The sequence below is a fragment of the Lactuca sativa genome, chromosome 4 (assembly GCF_002870075.4).
Source record: "Lactuca sativa cultivar Salinas chromosome 4, Lsat_Salinas_v11, whole genome shotgun sequence".
Classification (NCBI taxonomy): Eukaryota; Viridiplantae; Streptophyta; class Magnoliopsida; order Asterales; family Asteraceae; genus Lactuca; species Lactuca sativa.
In genome coordinates, this window is record NC_056626.2 from 99,950,706 (window position 1) to 99,975,677 (window position 24,972).

General features: G+C 37.0%; 1 protein-coding gene across 1 annotated transcript in view; it reads right to left on the minus strand.

Moving 5' to 3' along the window:
- The window catches only part of LOC111907844 (protein FAR1-RELATED SEQUENCE 5-like), a 62,414-nt gene extending 39,396 nt beyond the window's left edge, over positions 1-23,018 (minus strand). Inside the window, exons 1-2 of the mRNA XM_052770941.1 lie at positions 22,913-23,018; positions 22,718-22,722 (exon numbers count right to left, since the gene is read on the minus strand). Of these exons, the coding sequence (XP_052626901.1) occupies positions 22,718-22,722; positions 22,913-23,018 (111 nt within the window). The remainder of the gene's footprint in view (positions 1-22,717; positions 22,723-22,912) is intronic.
- Positions 23,019-24,972: the final 1,954 nt, after the last annotated feature.

The following is a 24,972-nucleotide window of genomic DNA, read 5'->3' on the forward strand; positions in this document are numbered from 1 at the left end:
ATCTGAATCCTATTGTTGGGCTGTTGAGATTTTAGTGGACTCTCTTGGGTGAAGGCCCATGAAAAGGATTGGGCATAATTTGGAAAAATAGGCCTTATTTGGGCTTTGGGTGATTATTTTAGAATTTGGGCTTTTTGGACAATTGGTTTAGGCCTTGGCCTTGGGCCAAGTTAGGGAGACGGTTGTAACGGACGGTTCCTAGTATGTCTTTAATTCCCAATTTATTCACTTTTGTATAGAAATTCGATGAGTTGGAGGCCCCAAAATCGTCGAGTAGAGATGGATTTGGACGCGGGTTGTGAAGTCTACTTGACGATTCGAGAAGCCTCAACTCGACGAGTAGGACTGGCAGAATCAAACCCTAATTTTCTGGGTTTTGCACCATATTTAAGCACCTTAACTCCCATAAGATGGCCTCATTTACAACCTTCTTTGTCCCATACCCTAGCCACGAAACCCTAATCCACTTTTGAGAGTTTTGAGCCATTTTGTGCATTCTTTATGGTTTTGAAGAAGAAGATACTTGAAGAAACAGAAAGGACGTGTAGGAGAAGAGTAGATCTAGAAGTTGAGCTTCATTTCTAGTCTATCTAAGGTATAAAGCTCCTACCTTGCTTATAGTATGCTTAGATATAGTTTTAGGATGTTTTCTCCATATTTTGGTCCAAGAAGGTTGGTCTTTGGAGCTTGGACGTCCCATGGGGGGCAAACCTTTCAGATTTAGGGTCTCTAGGGGACTTAATGTCATAAAGGTCCCAACTTTATGGCCATGGAAGTCCTATGCAACTAGTGGACCATCTTTTTGGCCTTTTGAGCCAAGTAGTCTATGCATGCAAGTAAAGATAGAACTTTACGTGACTAAACTGTCCCTAGAGTCCAAATCTATGATCCTATGGCATATCTGGAAGTTTTGATGGTTTTTGAAGTTGGAACCAAGCCATTTTGAGCTAGGGTTAGGGCTCATTTCTTATAGGATGGGTCTTAATGGGTAAAGTTGGGAACTTTACCCTCCTAAATGTGTTTTCGAGTCAGATCTAGAATATGGGACTTAGACTCGAAGAATAATGGCTTAACACATTAAGAAAGCTTAACAGACTGAAGAACTTGACGAGTTGAGTCGAAAAGCCCCGATTCTGTATAAGGAAGGGCTCGACAAGTTCAAGGATGGACTCGACGCGCTGGGTGGGAAAGTCCCGACTCTGTTGATAGGAGGAACTCGACGAGTTGGATCACGATTTCAGGGTTTTATGAATTATGGAACTTGGCGAGTTGATGGGCCAACTCAGCGAGTTGAGTCAACCCAAAATGTTGACTTTGACTAGGGTGTTAACTTTGACTTTGACTTTGACCAAAGTTGACCCTTAAGGGGTTATAAGTATGAAAGGGTAATTAAAGGAAATATTTTATGTGTAGGAGTTTGAGAAGGGTTGCTTTCAGAGCCGAGGACAGTTCAACTACTTACAACATTTGAGGTGAGTTACCTTCCAGTAGAAGTGGATTGAAAATATCGGCCCACTAGTAGTTGATTATGGTAGAGGTGATTGTCTTTGTGATACTTGTATGGTATGCCACTATATGTTATGCTTTGTTTGATAGTATGCAATGATATTATGTAATAGTGGTAGGAGGGGTGGGATAGACCTCGTTACCGGTCGAAAGGACCGAAGGGGTAGGCCAGCACCCAGATATGCTAGGCAGTATGTGACTTATGTGTTTATGTACTAGGAGGATATGTGGTAGTGGTTGGTGGTGAAAGAGTCACCGTTGTCGATTGAAAGATACCAAAGGGGTAGGCCAGCACCCATATATGCTAGGAAGTTACCGGTTGAAAGAGACCAAAGGGGTAGGCTAGCACCCTGATATGCTAGGCAGTTACCGGTTGAAAGAGACCGAAGGGGTAGGCCAGCACCCGGATATGCTAGGCAGTATGTTATTGTATGGTATGTGGTATGATGGGGGAACTCACTGTGCTTTGTACTTACAGTTTTCAGTTTTGGTTTTAGGTACTGCCTCTTCGAAGGGAAAGGAGTCAGCATGATCGCAGTGCATCATACTACATTTTCCGCATAGGAGATCTTTGGGATTTATACTCTGATGTTGTTTTACCATGACATGTTTTGACTATTGATACATGGGTTTTGATATGAGTTGACACTATGAATGTTTTCAGACAAATGGTTTCATAATTATTTGATTTAAAATGAAGTTTTTGGTCTTAAATTTTGGGATGTTACAAGGGTAAAAAGGTATTTTACCACAATTTGGACTCTTATTGTGAGTCGGGATCCAATTATTAATCGGATGTTATTTTTTGATTAATAGCCCAGGGATTTTAGCGGATCTACAACCAGAGATTTATCTGTGGGTTTCAGCCGTTGAGGTCAGTCACCTCACTGTACTATGGATCGAAGGCACCAATTTCAGCCCATATGCTTATTGGAAGACCAAAGGGTGACCCTTGGCATTTTATGAAAGGCCCGAAGGTGTCTCATGATAAATCTGTATGCAAGACCATGGTTCGGACCCTGGCAGTTAAGTAGTTTGTTAGTTGTAGATTGTATGCTTATTGTCTTTGTGATGCTTGCATGGAAGACCAAGAGGTGATTCTTGGCACTTGTCTGTAAGCCCAAGGTATTCTCCCCTGGCCTGGCAAGGAAAGACCATGATACGGCTTGTGGCATAATGGCAAGACTATGGTTGGCACATAGCATTCTCTATTGTATGTATGGTATGAGGTATTTTGGGGAACTCACTAAGATTTGTAATTACAGTTTATTATTTATGGTTTCAGGTACTTCCAGTTCAAAATGGAAGGGCCCAACTTGATCGCAACGCATACACCCATGTTTTTCCGCAACTTTATGATTTTGGGATTGTACTATGATAATTGTTTTATTATGAAATAATTCTAAATGTTTGAGTAAAAGATAAATGCATCTTTTAATTTTATTAAAAATGAAAGTTTTACCTTGAAATTTTGGGATGTTACATACAAACACATAGAAAACTATACTATGGGCTCTACTTTACTGGTTCCAATATCCTAACATACACGTATATATATTGGGATACATAATATAGTGAGATGAGCTCACATGGATAGTTGCTCTGATAACTAACAACAATCTACTGATGATACAACTGATGGTAACGTACCCAACGAGTATTAACCTATAATACTACCACTTACTAGATACTAGGGAAATCTGGAAATGTGGGTTAGACCAATCACTAATCCTAATGAATACTGATACTTCTATCAAATAAGGATCAGCCAGGCCGAACAATTAAAAGGTGAGACCACTTCGGGGTATAGCCTTTCTTAAATCCAACAACCAAGCTAACATGACCATTCTAATCACCTCTCCCGTAAGTAGATCAATCAATATAACGACTTGGAATTACTGAGAAATCATAATTATAGTTTCCTAGTAACAACTTATAACTATATTTATAAATTTCATGGAGGCGTAGTAAATTTAGCTCACTTACAAAGTATTGTTGATGGGAACCAGGATCTAACTGGGCAGAACACTGACTTGGGACCTCACACTCGAGGATTACAACTAACTGAGCACTCAGGGGTGTCACAGGGCTTTGTTGTAGGCCGAAAGTCTATGGAAAATAGCTTAAAAGTAAGGAATACTCGAGAGACAAGATGTGTAGTGGTGTGGGAAATGCAGCATATACGGAGATCTCTACATAGAGCCAAGAAAATTGAAGCAAACCACACATATATAAGGACGTGCCGCGTACTGTAGGGGTGTTGCCTCCAACATTCTTTTGCCACGTGTCGCTTTTGGGTTCGTCCACATCGGCACTTCTATAAGCTTTTCATGTGCCCTATTTTCCTGGCGCCACATGTCATGATTGTTTGCGGGCCATGTGGCCTCATTTCTAGAGAGATTCGACCGATCGAACCTGCCATGTTTCATCTCTGTACGGTGCCTTGTCATCATTCATGCCGCGCACTTCGAGCGTATGATTTTCCAGATTTTCAAAATGACGTAATGTCTTCTTACGAGCTCTGTTTTTTACGTTCTTTATATTACCAGAAAGTTCTCGACGAGATCTACAACTTTCCATTAGGTACCAACAGCTAATGCTCAATCTATCTAAAAATTATATTTTTGATAGGCTTAAACTATTTTGAGATCGCCGCAGAAGGCATGACTCCTACTTAAAGAGTCCATTCTCTTTGTTATTTATATCGACAGACTGCTATTGATGATATCTTCAAATCTTATTTAAATTATTTTCTAATAATCTACCGTTCTAAAATTTAAATTTTGTGTCGTGCACTACTATACCCGATTGCACAGAAACTTAGAAAAATCATATCTATTTCATACGGAGTCAGATTTGGGCATTCTTTATATGCACGATCTTGGTTTAACGATTACTGTGAATTTCGTTCAGATCTCTTAGGCTAAAAAGTGATTTATCAAGAATTCACCTTTTACGTTATGTAGAGTCGTGCTTGTTTAATCGTGAAACTTTGAAGAAGCATAACTTCTTTATACGAAGTCGGATCTAAGGGCTCTATATACCTATATATATATATATATATATATATATATATATATATATATATATATATATATATATATATATTTTATCGACATTTCTTATATGTCTAAGACGATTACTTGGGCTAAAGAGTAATATATTTATACTTTAATTTTTTTTATAAACAATGGTTTATATTGAATCCTACAGAACGGTAAAAATTGGGTGTTACCACTCTCCTCCACTTACAAAGATTTCGTCCTTGAAATCCTTCTCCTAGCGCACCTAGATGCTATCTTATCGAAGTTATCGAGATCTAGACAACATTGTTGTATCTACACGTCTCATAAAACTTCATGTTTTACCTTAGACGTATTCCTGAGCTCCTCGTCAAGTCTTCCAAAACCAGGAACTCGTCAGTTGGGACTCTCTAAATTAATATTTTATGATGAACGGTGACCTTCATACATGAAATGTTGATTCATTCTGTTGACTATGAACACTGTTGACTTGTTTTAACGTGAGTAACTATGGAAATTTATCTATGAAGTCCTAGTGGAAATCACTTTCAAGAACGTGCCTTTACAAAAGGCTTACAATGTACTGTTTTGACTTTGTGTCCTATGATTTTTTTTGTTTGGCATACCCTTAAACCACTTACGTTCCTAGATTGTAGGTAGCTTATCTGCTTAGTTCAGGTGTCCTAGCAACCTGAAATTTAACTAACAAGTTTACTAAATCTGATGGGTTTGATCCAAAAGAACATCCTATGTGCTCATGCAAACCCTAATGCTTGACTCTAGGTTTCTCCATTATACATGCATTCATCCAATACTTTCAAACCCTAGATCTAGTGTATATAATCGGAATTAACTCAACAAAACAAATCTAGATGTTTAACTTGTTGTTGATTGAAGATCTTGAAGCCTTGAGAACTTTAGCACCTCAAGTGTTGTGCCTCTAATGAATCACAAATACCAATAGAAATTGGAGGAAGCAAAAGAGAGAGGGAGAGAAGAATTTTGGCTCTAGGATTCTAGGGTTCAAGTGGCCGAATTTCTCATGCCCAAGGGTCCTTTATATAGGTATATGAATTAGGGTTTCAGTCATTATCCTTATCTGATTAGTTAGCCACTAAGCAGCTCATAAGATAATTCTAGAATCCCTATCATGGACGAATTCTTAAGGCTTTATCCCTAGAATTCGTCCACCCTATCTATTAGGGTTTCCTTGCCTAACTTTGTAATTATCACATAATTTTAGTTCAGCCCCTTAAGTTTAATTAAATTCTTTTGATCAAAAAATTAGTTCTTAATTAAATATTAACCAATGTTAATTTCTCTTTTAATATACTAGTCTTATAATATATTAATAAACCATAATCACCTCTTTCTATATTATTCCCCTAGTCAAGTTGCTTTGGTGAAGGCAACCCAAAAGGACCATGCACAACCTGGTCAAGTACATACCAAATATAGTTATGGACTTAGACACTAATCCAACAGTCTCCCACTTAGATAAGTCTAATAACTATAAATGCAAATGCAACTTCTGGATCTGATTAGCAATCGCAGTTCTCAAAACTCTTGATCTTATCAATAACCTGTCCTTAAGATAAGGGATCGTATAATCCTTTGTTCTAGATATCATGCGGACAATTACATGGAACATAGTCATACTTATTGTCCAACAATTTGTTTATCGATCTCTGATGCATTTGACATAGAACTTAATTGAACACATCCATTCCGTTCTGACTGGGCCTGACACATAAGTCAAACTAAATCATCGAGGGGCCCTGATATCACTTTTACCCTCCTAAGATAAAAGGAACAGATAAACTTCGACTTATATGCATTTACTATCCACTAACCAAATCATATACAACAATGTGTTTTATAACATCAAGTTACTGATGTGTTTACGTACTATAAATTCACAACCAATTAGCAAACAATAAACCATGTATCTAGGTTTTAAGACCATATGATATTATCGTCTTGCGATCACTCGTGATGAATTCCATGAAGTGATTCCAGCAAGTGTGGGTTTATTCCAATGCTCAAAACTTGTTCATAAGCACTCATGAAAGTTGTAGCAAACTTTTGCTATGTCTAATACACTTTAGACAATCTACACACCAATTCATGACAGTCTTCATTCATACCTACTTCCAACATATGAACGACTGTGGGCTGTTTGAATAATCTTATTATTCAGGAAGTCAAAACATGAAAAATGAAACAATAGGTAAACAATTAACATAGGACAATAACATTACTAATAAATAATACTCTTTTATTTAATCATCAAATGTTAATTACAATTTATCTATTACATGTTTCTAAACTATCTAATCTAAACTAATATCGTCCTTCAGCCCAATGCTCCTAGCGTGATGCAAGTGCTTAACCATGCTCAGTCCCTTCGTAAGCGGATCTGCTGGGTAATCCTTTGACGATACCCTCTTCACTACGAGGAGTCCTTCTTCTACCTGATGTCAAATAAAGTGATATTTTCTGTCGATATGTCGAGGTCTACCATGATCCCTCAGTTCCTTGGTACAGGAAACAACTCCTTCATTATCACAAAAAAATTCCATAGGCTCCTGTATGGCCGACACAACTCCAAGGTCTCCAATGAAGTTCTTCAACCATATTGCCTCCTTTGACGCTTCGCTCGCTGCGGTGTAATCTGATTCGCACGTTGAATCAGCTACGGTATCCTACTTGGTACTTTTCCATGTCACTTCTCCTCCATTTTGGGTAAAGACCCAACCCGACTGCGAATGGTAGTTGTCGCTGTCGGTATGAAAACTGGCGTCACTATACCCTCGCACCTTTAAGTCATCAATCCCACCAAGGACTAGAAACCATTCCTTGGTCCTCCGAAGGTACTTAAGATTATTATTGACTGCGGTCCAATGTGCTTTGCCAGATTTCCCCTAATATTTGCTGACCATGCTCAAAGTGAAGGCCACATCAGGGCGAATACAAGTCATAGCATACATAATCGAGCCAACTGCGGAAGCGTATGGTACTCGGCTCATTTCTGCTATCTCGACTTCGGTACTCGGGCTTTGAGTCTTACTCAAATTGGCATTACTTTGGATTGGTAACTCTCACTTCTTTGAATTCTCCATACTAAAACGTTTAAGTACCTTGTCCAAGTAAGTGTTCTTACTAAGTCCTATTAGTCTCTTACTTCTGTTTCTCACTATCCTTATTCCTAAAATATAGACAGCCTCTCTAAGGTCTTTCATAGCGAAGCACTTCCTGAGCCAGGACTTAACTTCCTGCAGTGTCGGGATGTCATTTCCTATGAGTAGTATGTCATCGACATATAATACGAGGAAGCTTACTATACTCCCACTGGCTTTGACATATACACATGATTCATCCTCGCTTTGCAGAAAACCAAACTCTTTGACCTTCTCATCGAAACAAAGATTCCATCTGCGAGATGCTTCCTTAAGTCCATAAATGGACTTCTCAAGCTTACACACTCTATTGGGATGCTTCACATTGACAAAACCCTCTGGATGAGCCTTGTAAACATCCTCAGCCAACTTCCCATTAAGGAAAGCGGTTTTGACATCCATTTGCCATATTTCATAATCATGAAATGCGACAATGGCCAACATCACCCTAATAGACTATATCTTCGCAATTGGTGAGAAGGTTTCATCATAGTTTACTCTGGGAGTTTAAGTGAAACCCTTCGCGACCAATCGCTCCTTATAAGTGTGCGCATTCCTGTCCATGTCAGTCTTCTTCTTGAAGATCCATTTGCACCGGACCGTCTTACGACCTGGTACATTGTCAACCAAATTCCAAACTTGGTTGTCATACATAGACTTAATCTCGTTGTCCATTGCCTCTTTCCACTTCACAGACTCTGGGCCTGCCATGGTTTCCTTATATTTGTTAGGTTCATCCAAATTTATTAGTGTACTATCACTAATATACGTATCCCCTTATGTAGTAATATGAAAACCATATAACTGGGGTTGAAACCTAACTCTTTCGGAACGTATAAGAGGTAAGGACTTGTCAATCGGTTCAACCGGAGTTTCCTCCTCGGGTTGAGCGCCAGTGTTGGAGGTTCCTTCATCGCTCGACTCTTGAATCTCTTCAAGATTGATTTTCCTCCCACTGTCCCCTTAGCTTATGAGTTCTGTCTCTCGAAAAACCCCTCTCCTCGCAATGAAGACAACGTTGTCACTCGGTCTATAGAAGAGATATGCACATGATTTTTGTGAGTGGCCTATGAAAATACACCGCTCACTATGAGGTTCGAGCTTATCGTGAGTCTCTCGTCTTACGAAAGCCTCGCAACCCCAAACCTTGATATGTGACAACGAGGGAGCTTTCCCTGTCCACATCTCGTGATGTGTTTTGGCAACCTTCTTCGTAGGGACTAAGTTAAGGATATGGGCGGCAATCTCTAAGGCATACCCTAGAATGAGATAGGTAGTGAAGCACGACTTATCATAGAACGAACCATGTCTAGCAAGGTTCGATTACGCCTCTTAGCCACACCGTTAAACTGCGGTGTCCTAGGTAGCATCGATTGCAAAACGATTCTGCATTCCTTGAAGTAGTCATGGAATTCAAGACTTAGGCACTCTCTTCCTCGATCGGATCAAAGCATGTTGATTTTCCTGCCCAACTGATTCTCCACTTCTTGTTTAAACTGTTTGAAATTCTCAAAGGTTTCTGACTTGTGCTTGATTAAGTAGATATACCAATATCTGCTATAATCATCGGTAAAAGTCACATAGAAGCGGCCCGCATCCTTTGTGGTAGATCTAAAGGTCCCACACACATCGGTGTGTATGAGATCCAATAAACCCTCACCCCTTTCACAAGTGCCAGTAAAGGGTGACTTGGTTATCTTTCCAAGTAAACAAGACTCGCACACGTCATCGTCCCTAAGGTCGAATGACTCCAACACTCCATCCTTTTGGAGTTGGGCTATGCGTTTCCTGTTGAAATATCCAAGACGACAATGCCACAAGCATGCTTTATCCATACTATTGGAAGAATCAACATACAATACATCATTTCATAAGTTATCTACAACCATCACAGTTTCATATATTCCATTACAAGGCAACACTTAAAAATATAAAACAAGTTTAAGATAAGCATAAATAGAACCCTTATCATTATCAAATGAATATCTAAATCCTTGTCTATATAAACCATGAAATAAAATGATGTTTCTTGCCATATCTGGAGAATAGAAACAATTGTTTAAATCTAAACCTAATCCATTACTAAGCACTAAGGAATATACTCCAATATTGGTGACAGTAGCCAATATTCTATTTCCCATGATTAGGTTTATCCTTCCACGCTCCACATCCCTATTTCTTCTTAGTCCCTGTAAATTAGAACATATGTGAAAACTACATCCTGTATCAAGAACCTAACAAATAGCATGCGATGAATCATTAGTTTTAATGTGTAAATACCTACAAAGGACGGCTTCATCTTCCCATCCTTGATAGCTTGCAGATATTCTGGGCAGCTTCTCTTCCAATGTCCTATCTTGTGGCAGTGGTGGCACTCTGCCTCCTTAGGATTAGAGTTGGGTTTAGCAGAACTAGCCTTGGTTCCACTAGAAGAGGTACCATCTTGGGACTTTCCCTTGTGGTGGATATTTGAGGGATCCTTCCTATTTTTACCCTTCCCTTGCCCTACTACTAAGATAGGAGCAGTAGCGGGAGTTAGAGTTGATGCAACATACTTATCTTACAGATTTCTCTCAGTAGTCCTTAGCAAGCCTTGAACCTTGCTTAAAGTGACCTCTTCCTTATTCAGATGGTAGGTCATGCGGAACTTCTTGTAGTAGGGAGGCAAGGAGTGAAGGATGATGTCGATTGATAGCTCTTCATCAAAGTTAACATTTAACTTTAGCAGGCGATCAACATATCTCTGCATCTTTTGCAGATGAGCGGTAAGGGACTCTCCATTACCCATTTGGGTAGTGATCATCGAAGTGATGATCTCATACCTTTCTTGCCTCGCACTTTGGTGGTACCGGTCCAACAAGGCTTGATGTATTTCATAGGGATACATGTCCTCATAGGACTTTTGGAATTCTGCAGTCATGGTCGCCAGCATGATGCAATGGACTTTTGTGGCATCACGCTCATGGGCCTCAAAGGCGGCGATCTCTTCGGTAGTAGCAGTGTTGAGGTTGATCTCCTTCAGCTTCTCATCAAGGGCATTCTCTTTGTCCTCGTAACGAGTGACCATTCGGATGTTGTGGATCCAATCATTGAAATTGGACCCCTTAAAGATCACTCTCCCACACAAGTTCATGAGTGAGAACAAGCCGGAGGAGTTCAAGCCGGAAGCATTGTTGTTGTTCGAGATCTGAAAAGGAGAAGAACAAAGTTTGATTAGAAATGAATCCCCAATTAAACACCCAAATGAGAAATTAGGGCTAGGATCCAACAACATTATTTACAAATTAGAAGAGGGATGTCGTAATCTAACATGCAAATAATTTAAAGGTAACTGAATAACAATTCACTAATTCTCCACCATGAAAAACGAAAAAGAGATTAAGTTTTAAATGTATTGAAAACTCCTAGATCTTTTGAGATTCATTAAACTTTTCAATGGCATGCTTAAATCTCGATATGCCCTCTAGTTTGTGACTGGGATGCCGAGGATCACAAAGCGGGTGTGAATAACCATGTAAATGTACATTGTGCCCTCATTGTTACAGTCACCTATTCGATGTGCCGGTTAACCACACACGCTCCATCGAACTATGACAAACAATGAGTCACCATTTGCCACCTTTGCTTAGAACCCAAATAGTGTGCCGGATAACCACACACGCTTCACTAACGTCTTAGCAAAGGTATAAAGTGTAATTTCATGGAATTGCATCAATTCACTTTTGCCTAAAGTAACTAAGATTTAGAATTTTGTAAAAACATTAAGTTACTTTTATAATTCATTATACTTTTTAATGAGAAAAGGTTGCCCTATCCTAACCGTTCGGCTAACGACCCTCCACCAATCAAGGAAGCGGTGGGTGAGAGTGGACACCCATTAAACGACCATTTTATAGGCCATAACCTTATACCCCCTTATAGATCGTCTTCGTGAATGAGCCCTACTAACGATAACACTAGCGTTTAAGTTATACATACATATATATATATATATATATATATATATATATATATATATATATATATATATATATATATATATATATATATATATATATATATATATATATATATATATATATAAATTTAAATTTCAAAACTTGAGGGTAAGTTTTGAACTTTTCAAAACACAAAGGATCAAATAGCAAATAATTTAAATTAAACAATTAATTTAATGATTATCTAAATTTGACCTAATCAATTTTATTCATAAGATAATTCAACAAATAATTTAAATAATCAATTATTATCATATAAGGAATTTATTATTCAAATAAATGGAAATTATCTTTGTTTTGGAAAGGATAAACATATAACAGTAATAAAATTCGGATTTTATTAGTCAAAATGATTTAGGTAGTTATCATTAAGCAAAACAGCAAGAAATCCCGAAAATCCCTTTGTATGACGCTCTGACTCACCGAGTCCCCATATGGACTCATCGAGTTCATCATACTCGTCGAGTCCACATTAGGACTCGCTGAGTTCGTCAGGCAGAGAACACAAAAACTCGATTTTCAAGAGATTAAACAAGCAAGGCATTAATAATAAAGAAACCAAACCTTGCTCTGATACCACGGATGGGTTTGAGCCAAAAGAACATCCTATGTGCTCATGCAAACCCTAATGCTTGGATCTAGGTTTCTGTATGGTACATGCATTCATCCAAGACTTTCAAACCCTAGATCTAGTGTATATAATCAAAATTAACACAACAAAACAGATCTAGATGTTTACCTTGTTGTTGATTGAAGATCTTGAAGCCTTGAGAACTTTAGCACCTCAAGTGTTGTGCCTCTAATGAATCACAAACACCAATAGCAATTAGAGGAAGCAAAAGAGAGACGGGAGAGAAGAATTTTGGCTCTAGGACTTCTAGGGTTCAAGTGGCCAAATTTCTCATGACCTAGGGTCCTGTATATAGGTGTAGGAATTATCCTTATCTGATTATTTAGCTACCAAGCATCTGATCCTTATCTAATTACTTAGCCACCAAGCATCCCATAAGATAATTCTAGAATCCCTATCATGGACGAATTCTTAAGGCTTTATCCTTAGAATTCGTCCACCCTATCTATTAGGGTTTCCTTGCCTAACTTTGTAACTATCACATAATTACAGTTTAGCCCCTTAAGTTTAATTAACTTCTTTTGATCACAAAATTAATTCTTCATTAATTATTGACCAATGTTAATTTCTCTTTTAATATATTAGTCTTATAATATATTAATAAACCATAATCACCTCTTTCTATATTATTCCTCCAGTCAAATTCCTTTGGTGAAGGGAACCCAAAAGGACCATGCACAACCGGGTCAAGCACATACCAAATATAGTTATGGACTTAGACACTAATCCAACAAAATCCTTACTATGGTTCGAGTTAAATTTCTATGTCTTGAGTACTTGCCGATTTTCATAACGATCTATGCGACCTACTAAATTTCTTAGCTATTGATCCTCTGTTGCGAGGATAAATCCTACATCATAAGAACCTATTGGGTCCTCTTGGTTGTTTGGGTCGTATCCATGAATTCGATAATTTCCTATATCCTATATGATGCTTGGGAGGAAAGACCATACGTTTCATTAATAAGCAAGATTCTCATAACCTATGGATAATCTTAACATGAGACTTTCTTCACCCTAAACCTAAATGAAAACTTCTAGTCGAGCTGCTCCTTATACTTCTTCCTTAAGGGTCAGTTCTCCCCCACTTGGGTTCGACCCATTATATGCTACTATCTGTTACTGATCAAAATTTTAGTTGTATTTTCTTAGATAATTGGTAATTCCTTTTTGAATTTGAAGCAACTCATGTATGTCATTTCCAATGACATTTGATATTCCTATCATACCACTACTACTTGTATTCTTCATAAGTGACTTCCTTAAAATATGATAAGCATAAGTTGTTTGGATATACACTAACGCAATGTTTGACTATCTTTAACACTAGCAACCATGTGTAAAGTAAACATCCCATATTTATTAAAATATTGTATTCATACATTTATTACATTAGCTGAAGCCAAAGAGTACTATTGACTTCTACAACGTGATCTCACTCATGTTGGATCTTTCCCTCGATTAGAAGAACAACAACCACGTTCTCAGGTTTTTACCTTTCTTCCTCTATTATGAGTTGAAAGGCTCGCCCTTTGACCTTTGGGGCTTCAACTCTGTCTCATCTTCCATCGGTGATCCTCAATTTTGTAGGTGTTGAAGCTTGTATTGCACCTATTGGGTTCAAAAGAGGACAGTCGGTCTTGATATGGCCCATTTGGTTGTAGTGAAGATATATGTGCACTCCTTGTGCTCCTTGCTTACACTCTCAGCTATAATGCCATTCCTTGCCATAATTGTAGCATATTACAACATGAAAAATCCCTTCGTGTGACTTTCCACACTTATCACACCTTGCACCTTTTTGTCCTCCAAACCTTGAATATGTGTGCTTGGATCTTTTGGCTGCTAGCTGGGATGGAGCAGGAGTCTGCGCATTTTCCTTCGCTTGAGTTTCCAGCTCAATCTCCCTCCTCCTGGCATGGTGTTGCATCTATTCCAGGGTCTTGTATCTATTTCTCAATACAAATTCTATGATATCGGTCTTGAGTATGCTCAGGTACTGAGAAATCTGTACTTGTTCTGAGGATAAATATTTTGGGCAGAATAGGGCTCTTTCTGTGAAAATCTTGGTAATCTCGATCACCGACTCCTTTTTTTCTTAAATGACAAGTATTCTTGAGCTATTCGCTCCCTCTCTACAACTAGAACATACTATTTCCTAAGCTTTTCCACAAATTGTTCCCATGTCTCTATGCTCTTCTCAGCAGGTGAATAGTCCTTCATGACAAATTCCACCAGTCTTTCGCCTCATGGCGGAGAAGATTCTATACATACTTTAACTTTAGTTTGGTTGGGAAAGCACAAGTGTAGAAGCATCCTTCTATGTTAGAGATCAATCTCATTGCAACGACTGGTTCCTTGAAACCTTGAAAAATTGGGGGTTTGGTGTTATTGAACTTCCTATAAGGCAACTCCTATGCAATCATTTCTCGTACGACAGCTGATACTGCTACTTCTATCTAGCCGCGAATGTTAGTCTTGTATGATGGGTTTTGGTCATAAGACATCCTATGTGCTCATACAAACCCTAATGCTTGGATCTAGGTTTCTCTATTGTACATGCAAGTTATCCAAGACTATAAACCCTAATTCTAGCATACAAGTAATCATATTAACATAAGAATGGGTTTAAGATATTACCTTGATTGTTATGTAGCAATAACAATCCCAAATCTCCTTGTAATGACTTTAGAAAGCTTAGAGTCACAAATGTCACTCCTCTAATGGTTCACAAACACCATAAGCAAGAGGATGAAGAGGAGAGAGGATGGAGGCTGCCCAAAAATGTCTACAAACCCTAGAGGAGTCTTAGCCACGTTTTTGGTCCAAAAGGGATCTATATATAGTGAGGCTATTAGGGTTATCTAACAAGGAAACCCTAATTTGGATGCTTAAGCCCTAAGCAACCCATGGACTCCTTTAATTAAGGCCTTGGACGATTTCCTTATGGGCTTCCCCATAGAATTCGTCCACTCCTTATTATAAGGCAATCCATGGCCCAAATTGCAATCATCTTATAATTACAATTCCAGTCCCTTAAGTTTAATTAATCTCTTTTAGTCACAAAACTAATTACCAATTAATTATTGACTAATATTAATTAAACAATATAATTTCTCCTTTAATATATTATTCTCATAATATATTAATAAATCATATTTAATCCTTTCTCTCCATAATTCATCCTATCAAGTTGCTTTGGTGAAGGCAACCCAAAAGGACCATGCACCATCGGGTCAAGTACATACCAAAATAGTTATGGACTTAGACACTATTCCAACAGTCTCCCACTTGCATAAGTCTAATTCATCCTATCAAGTTGCTTTTGTCCTTACAATGCAATTCATTGAAAAACTATGCTAATACATCTTTCTTAGCAATCTAATTCTAACTCTAAGTAGTAGCTCAAGAATCTAATCTTTGAGAAATGCGATCGAAATCCATTCCTTCACGGTTAGATTCTGCTCACTTCTTCTTTTAAGCTTCCTTTCTTTTCTTCGATCCTACAAAACATCAATTGCAATCTTATCACATTATGTATTAAGAATCTAGAATAGAAGCTTAAAAGAGTTAGTTAATGGATTTTACCTATATTAGAGCCATACGTTTCGACTCTCCCATCACTTAGATCTCTTAGGTAAATGAGGCAGCTTCGTCTCCAATGCCCTTTTCCTTGGCAATAAAAGAAAATTGACTCTTTTGGAACATGACATGGAACTACTTCAGACATTGCCTTTCTCTTATGATCAAACTTTTCAATCATAGCATGTCTTTCGTTGCTATTGTCTATATCCATAGAGGTCTTGAAGGCAGATTCACCAATCAACTTTGCTTTTCTATTGCGCCAAACCATTGTTGATTCAGCAGCAATAAGCATATAGGTGAGATCTATAAGGGTCACGTTGTGGTTCATCATATAGTACTCTCTTACGAACTCACTATATGAGTTAGGAAGTGACTGAAGAACCCAATCAACATCCATTTCCTCACAGACAATGGATCCCGACATTCTTAACCTATCAATGTGTGACTTCATCCCTAGGACGTGTGCACACACCGACTTTCCTTCTTTATGTTTACTTGCCAAAAGGGCTTGAGTGATCTTGAACTTTTCAAGCCTTTGAACTTGTGGGTTAGGGAGAATAATTGGAGGAGGTGGAGGAAGTGAAGCATGATTTCTTGTTCCTTGATCGAATCATGGAATATCATCTTCATGTGGAAAGCTTGTTCCACGGGATTTGGGAAGACCATAGTTGTCGAACTTTGACATCTACAAAACGGGAGAAAATGAATTCAAGTTAGTTGATTGATTGAGTCCTTAGTAAATCACCCAAATGAAATACTAAGGCTAGGACCCAACACAGTATTCTACAACTCGGGAGAGGGATGCCGTAACCCAAATTGCAGAACATTTGAAGGTAAGTGAATGACGATTCACTAATTTCCACCATGAAAAACGAAAAAGAAATTTAAGTTTTAAATCTATGAAAACTCCTAAATCCTATGAGATTCATTGAACATTTCAATGGCATGTTTAAATCTCGATATGCCCCTCTTGTTTATGACTGGGATGCCGAGGATCACAAAGTGGGTGTGAATAACCATGCAAACTTACATGGTGCCCTCACATGTTACAGTCACCTATTCGATGTGCCGGTAAACCACACACGCTCCACCGAACTATGGAAAATATTGAGTCACCCTTTGCTACCTTTGCTTAGAACCATTTAGTGTGCCGGTAAACCACACACGCTCCACTAATGTCTTCGCAAGGGCACAAAGTGTAATTTCATGGAATTGCATCAATTCACTTTTGCCTAAGTAAATAAGATTGGGAATTTTATGAAAACATTTAGTTACTTTAATAATTCATTACACTTATAATAGAAGGTTTCTGTCCTATCCTACCCGTTCGGTTAACGACTCTCCACTAGTCAAGAGTGCAGTGGGTAAGAGTGGATACCCATTCAATCGCAATTTTATAGGCAATTTCCTTAAACACCCCTTATAGACCAGCTTCGTGAATGAGGCCTACTAACGGTAAGACTGACTTTTACGCATACATATATATATATATGTATATATATATATATATATATATATATATATATATATATAATGTTAGACTTTTAATGTTATATATAGTATAGGGTGTATTTTACAACTTTTAAAATACTAGGTGCTCAAATTTAATAATTATACTTTTAATTCAATTAAATTGTAAACCAAAACTTTTATGGATTTATTAATCATCTTTTAATTATACACCTTAATTAATTAATAAAACCATAAGGGTGTGATTTGAACTTTTCAAAACATTACTAGGGTTTTAGAATTTAACATTCCTAATTAAACCTTTAATCAACTTTTAAATTCCAAAACTTGAGGGCAAGTTTTGAAACATTTCAAAACATTAGGGTTTAGAATTTAAATATACATCAAAATTAAACTATTAATCAAAATTTAAATTCCAAAACTTGAGGGCAAGTTTTGAAACCTTTTTCAAAACATTAGGGTTTCAACTATTTAAATTTCAAAACAACAAAACTTTTTGGGTTCAAATTTAAACTATAAAACCTAAAAGGGAAAATATGAAACTTTTCAAAGCACAAGGATCAAATAAAAAATAATCTAAATTAACATTTAATCACATAATTATCCATATTTGATTTATTTAATGATTTCTTGCAAAACAATTAACCAATTTAATCAAAATAATTAGTCAATTATCACATAAGGAAACAAATATTTTATTAATTGATAAATATCTTCAATTAGATCAAGAATATAGTCAAATATATCATAAAATCGGATTTATATTGATCTAATATGATAAGGCAACTATCCTTAAGCAAAAACAGCAAGAAATCCCGAAGTTTACTCCATCTGACGAGTTGACTCGTCGAGTCAAGCATGGACTCGTCGAGTCAGCATGGACTCGATGAGTTCAGCTATGGACTCAGCGAGTCCAACCTCCAGAACACCAAAAATCGAATTTTTCAAACATATAATGCATCAATACAATGGAAACCAGTCTAGGCTTTGATACCACTGATGGGTTTTGGTCATAAGACATCCTATGTACTCATACAAACCCTAATGCTTGGATCTAGGTTTCTCTGTTGTACATGCAAGTTATCCAAGACTATAAACCCTAATTCTAGCATACAAGTAATCATATTAACATAAGAATGGGTTTAAGATATTACCTTGATTGTTATGTAGCAATAACAATCCCAAATCTCCTTGTAATGACTTTAGAAAGCTTAGAGTCACAAATGTCACTCCTCTAATGGTTCACAAACACCATAAGCAAGAGGATGAAGAGGAGAGAGGATGGAGGCTGCCCAAAAACGTCTACAAACCCTAGAGGAGTCTTAGCCACGTTTTTGGTCCAAAAGGGATCTATATATAGTGAGGCTATTAGGGTTATCTAACAAGGAAACCCTAATTTGGATGCTTAAGCCCTAAGCAACCCATGGACTCCTTTAATTAAGGCCTTGGACGATTTCCTTATGGGCTTCCCCATAGAATTCGTCCACTCCTTATTATAAGGCAATCCGTGGCCCAAATTGCAATCATCTTATAATTACAATTCCAGTCCCTTAAGTTTAATTAATCTCTTTTAGTCACAAAACTAATTACCAATTAATTATTGACTAATATTAATTAAACAATATGATTTCTCCTTTAATATATTATTCTCATAATATATTAATAAATCATATTTAATCCTTTCTCTCCATAATTCATCCTATCAAGTTGCTTTGGTGAAGGCAACCCAAAAGGACCATGCACCATCGGGTCAAGTACATACCAAAATAGTTATGGACTTAGACACTAATCCAACATTGTATGGTCTAGATTCTTCTGTTCCAGAACTCAAACCACTTCCTCTTGTGATCATTAACATTTTGGAAATACAAGTAGGTCTAGATTAATATAAATCTATAAACTATTTTGGGTAACGATCATTCATTTCCAACTTCTTAGTAACATTGCTACTCTTCTTGATTAAAGTAGGAACCCTATACTTCCGGTAGTATGGGCCCTTATACTACCTTCCTAGCTGCTCATACTCATTCCAAGAATTGTCCTAATGTTTCTAAGTTACTACACTCTCCTATAGACATGCCTTATGACACACTCACACACATACAATGTTTAAGGGTCTAAGTACTCTCTTTCCTAGACTTTTCTAGGATCTTACGTTTCTACTGATGTCCTATTATATGAATATATGTCCTATTGAGCATATATTAAATTCCCTAGACTCTCTTTCTGGGATTACTTATAATCTACCTTACTACTTGCCAAGGAAGAACTTCTACCAATACTAACTAATTATTTGATGAATACGATTTCACGCCTCTAAAACAAAAAGTATGTTGATTGAATGATCAGACACTACAACGGTTGGACTTAAACGAGAGCCGCGTAGTAGCGCCAAGTCAGGTAATCTAAAACTATTTGATTCTGGGAGCATGAAACGTAACGTATTTGTCAAATAACTAAATAATATGAGTATAGGTTCTAATTAGAAAATAACAAGTAAATACCTAGGCTATAAGGCATCTAATTTATCAGGCAATACAAACGGCCAATTCCCAAAAATTCCTATCCTACATACTAGCATGTATTTCTATCATTTCATATATCAGTAAACATAACAAATATGGATATTTTAGGAATCACTTTCCTTTCTAATCTTTGGATGGTTGTACACATCACATTCTTTTCTTTTGAATATAGTTCTTTTTCTTAAAAACATTTGTTAAGCTAGTCAGATCCGCGGTTTGAATCTGGAATCAGACAAGTGTTCATCCAATTCTCTCAAAACAGGGCTCTGATACCAACTTGTAACGTACCGATTTTCAACCTAAAATTTTCACTTTTATTTATCCAAAATATTCAATTACATAAGAGTATAATTGCATTACGTGGAAACATGATTGCGAATGCACGTATGTACAGTCGACCTTTGCACTTCTTATTATCTGATGGAGTACCTAAAAACATTTAATGACAACTTGGTAAGCGCTAGGCTTAATGAGTTCCCCCAATATACCATATACCACAATACATATACATGCATACAAATAATGGTTGTATTTTAGACTTACGACCTACATGCCAATTCATCTTCAACACGAGTCTACATATACTTACAGCCTTCATTCCATTTTGTAGCATGGGTCTATGTGTACTTACAAAAGAACAACTTATAACTATAATTATAAATTCCATGGAGGTAGAGTAAGTGTAGCTCACGTACATTGTACTAATTATGAGAACTGAGATCTAAGCAGGAAAAACACTAACTCAAGAACTCCTACTCAAGGATTACAAGTAGCTTAGCACTCAGGCGTGTCGCATGGCTTTGTCGTAGGCCGAAAATCTAAGGAAAATGCCCTTAAAGTAAGAAATTCTTGAGAGAAAAGATGTATAGGGGTGTGGGGAATGGAGAATATATATATATATATATATATATATATATATATATATATATATATATATATATATATATATATATATATATATATATATATATATATATATATATATATATATATATATATATAGCCAAGAAAAGTGAAGCGTTTCGCACACATACAAGGGCGCGCCACGTACTGTACTTCTGCCATGTGTCGCTTTTGGGTTCGTCTACATCGGCGCTTTTAGAAGCTTGCTATGTGTCCTATTTTCATGGTGCCATGTGTCACAAAATTCTGGGGCAATGTGGCCTTGTCTCCTTAGAGATTCGTCCGCCCGTCGATGCAACGTCATCATGCGCTCTACACAATTCGCATGCACGATTTCTAGATTTTCAAAATGGCATAACTTCTTTATATGAGCTCTGTTTTCGACGTTCTTTATATTGTCGAAAATCTCTCGATGAGATATACTAATTTACCTTAGGTTCTAACAGATAATTCTTAGTCTATTAATAATTAATATTTTTGATAGGCTTAAACTATTTAGAGATTGCTACAGAAGGCATAACTCCTACATACAGACTCCGTTCTTGATGTTCTTTATATCGTCGGACTCCTATTGAAGATATCTTCAACTCTAATTTAGATTATTTTTTCTTATAATCTACCATTCTAAAATTTGATTTTTATGTCGCGCATTTGTATACCTGGTTGTACAGAAACTTCGAAAAGTCACATCTATTTCATCCGGAGTTGGAGCCGGTTACACATAAACTTTGAAAAACCATATATGTTTCATACGAAGTCGGATTTAGGTGTTCTTTAGATGCACAATCTTAGTTTGATGACTACTATAACTTTATTTTAGATATCTTAGGCTAAAAAGTGAGTTATCAAAATTTCACTGTTTAAGATACGTAGAGCCTTGCCAGTTTTATCGTGAAACTTCGAAGAATCATAATTTATTCATAAGAAGTCAAATCTAAGGGTTCTATATATCTACAGAAATCGTATCGACTTTTCCTACATGTTTAAGATGATTACTCGGGCTAAAGATTAATATATTTCTACTTCGAATTTTTTTATAAACAATGGTTTATATTGAATCCTATAGAACGGTAAAAATGGGGTGTGCAATTAGTAGTCTGATTTCAGTTGTCATAAATCACAAATTGGAAAACAAATCTTGGACAGAGAGATCGATTATAATCCATGTCTCATTTCCATATGATATCTTGTAGAACAGAGGAATATTTGATCACTTATCTTAGGTCGCGTAACTGGCTGGGTCAGAGTTCGACAGTGGGATTTGGTAGCTACAATTTGCTAGTCAATTCGGTAATTATACTGGCAGTTATAGTTATTAGACTTATCCAAGTGGAAGACTGTTGGATTAGGTGACTAAGTCATTAACTACCCCAGGTTTGTTGGCCTACTGCCTCAACCTAACTATTCATCCCGAGCCTTTGTGCCTATGGCTTACAACCGGCCCACACCTTGTGTGTTGGCCTACAGAACACAACATGATGACGTCAATCTCACCCACAAAAATATGTCAACATATAAACAAACAAGAAATCAAGTAGGCACATAAGTACATGAAACTACTAATATACCTGTCATACAGTTCACTACCGCCTACTAGGCCCCTCACAACATACTGCTCCGCAACTGGAATATCTCCGAGGAATTCATAGCCATATGTAACAAGAGTTCAAATAGAAACTCGGACAGATGGTCCTACTCTAGAGCCACTACCGAACAAGGAACATGAAAGACAGCCTAGATCAAGAATTCTCAATCTATTCTACATGACTACACAACCCCTAGGGAATCCCTCTAAACGATAACCAATCTACTGGTACTTTAACCAACATATCACTACTCCTACATCACACAACAAAATACACAATCACAGACCCTGTTCTTGAAAAAATGACATTACCATATCTGTAAAGTAAAAAATTTTAATTAGTTTGTAAATCCCCAATTTCAGAAAACCCTAATAAAAAAACTCCATTTTCATAGAATTTTGTTCTATGTTACTTAAACGAACTAAACAACCACATGCATTTACTTCATTGTTTAAACATTCTAAAAGAATGTTCTGTATTCAAACGATTACCTTAAAAAAAATTACCTCTAGGCGGAGTAATGAAATCATCATCGTCTTCATCTGGATTCAAAATCGTTGCTTGTGTGTTCTTAAATTTCGATTTGAAAGAAGTCGTCCTTGTCTTCCTCATTCTACTGCAATTTTTTTCGAACGATCACAATGCAATTTCTTTGAACAATCTTCAAGAATGGAACACTTTATAATAAAAAAACAACATAATCTATCGCTATTTTTGGTTGATTATAGAAGATATACATTGATTTCGTGTTCCGATACAGTGGGTAGTGGAATCCGGTTTTATGCGAAGTTGTAGGGATTATGCGGGAAGTTATGAAAATAGAGCAGTTTCCTATTTTAATGGAGAGGACAAATGTACACATATACCCTTCCTGATCCGTTTTCTTTAAATGTGAAGACTTTTTCATTTATTGGATATTAATTTAATGATAATCATTTTCCTTTAAAAATTAAATATTTCATTGGCCCACAATTAGTAATAAAATAACACAATAAATAGTGTTAACAAAATAGCCTAAGCCTATATATATATATATATATATATATATATATATATATATATATATAAAATAAAAGTTTTAAATACAAGTATTTAAGCTTGATGTACAAATATCCATTGGATAATGTCTTAAAGTTAGGAGGTACACTCCTGTCACACCCCATAACCGGAACGGCGGAAACGTTCTGGGGTGGATGACGTCATGTCAAGTATCACAACACATGGATTATAGTAATCAAAGTACAACAAAACATTGCATCAATAGTAATAGTTTTACATAGTTTACATAACAGTACAACAAAGTAATATAGGTAATAATATAAGTGCAGCTTGGCACAAAATAGTCTTCAACAGAAGCTCCTGGATTGTACTTGTCTAATGCTGACCTGAGAATACAAGTTATTTGAAAAGCGAGTATCAGCATTTTTACAAATGCTGATGAGTTCATAAGCATTTAGTGGCATTTTATTCAAATAACTTTAATAAAAGTGGTAGTTTCAGTGTATCTATTACATTAGTGTCTTTTCCAGAAAATCCTATATTTTCTTTAATAAAAGCAGTCTTCTACCAAGACTGGACGGAATTATGTGGTAAAAAGGTAGTTCTTCCCTTAATCGCTATCATTATCAAAATACAGAATTTGATTATTAAGAAAGCAGGAGAATTCAGGGAAATAACATATGCCTCAGCAGTGAGGACTGCTGACTAAGGCAAGGGAATCATAAACTCCAGGAGAGTATCGAATGAACGACACGTCTAGCTCAGTCTAACAGAAAAAGACACAGACCCCAGACGGTACCAAATGAAAGGTACATCTAGTAAGGTCTAAAACAGTGAACACAGACCCCATACAGTATCAACTGAATGATACGTCTAGCAAGGTCTAAAACAGTGAATACAGCGGATACAGTGAATACAGTGAAAAGATTGAATACAATGGATACAGTGAATACAGACCCCAGACAGTATCAAATGAATGATACGTCTAGCAAGGTCTAAAACAATGTGATTCCGAGAGTGGGTTTCCAGCATACAGTGTAAATTGCTGGTGAATTACCATTACCTTAAGACCATGAATTATAAGGTAACCTGGGATACTCGTAACCATAGTAACCAACACTAGAGTACCTGACGCCCTACAAGCGTCTATAAAATATGACATTTGTCACCCCTTGGCTTGGTGGGCCGTGGACTGTAGCTAGCAGTCAGGGTGCGGGGGTGTCAATCCCATATAGATCTATATACACAATGTCCGCTCTCCCTACAGGAGACTCTGGTTACCAACTACACGACGGAGAAGGCCGTGTCCCGAAGATGCATCCCTAATAGTGGGTAGTGGGTTTCATCTGTAAGTGCTGAATTAGAGGTAGAGGCTCATAACTGGACTGACTAGAGTAAACCTATATGTCTATGCTCGTATACATAATATATAACTAATGAATCAAACGACCTTCGGACAGCCATCCGATCCCACCAGACCACATCTCAACGAAGAAAAGGAAATAGGGCGGACAAGCTTTCCAAAGTCCTTCAATCATTATTTATATGTACCTATACAAGCACAGGC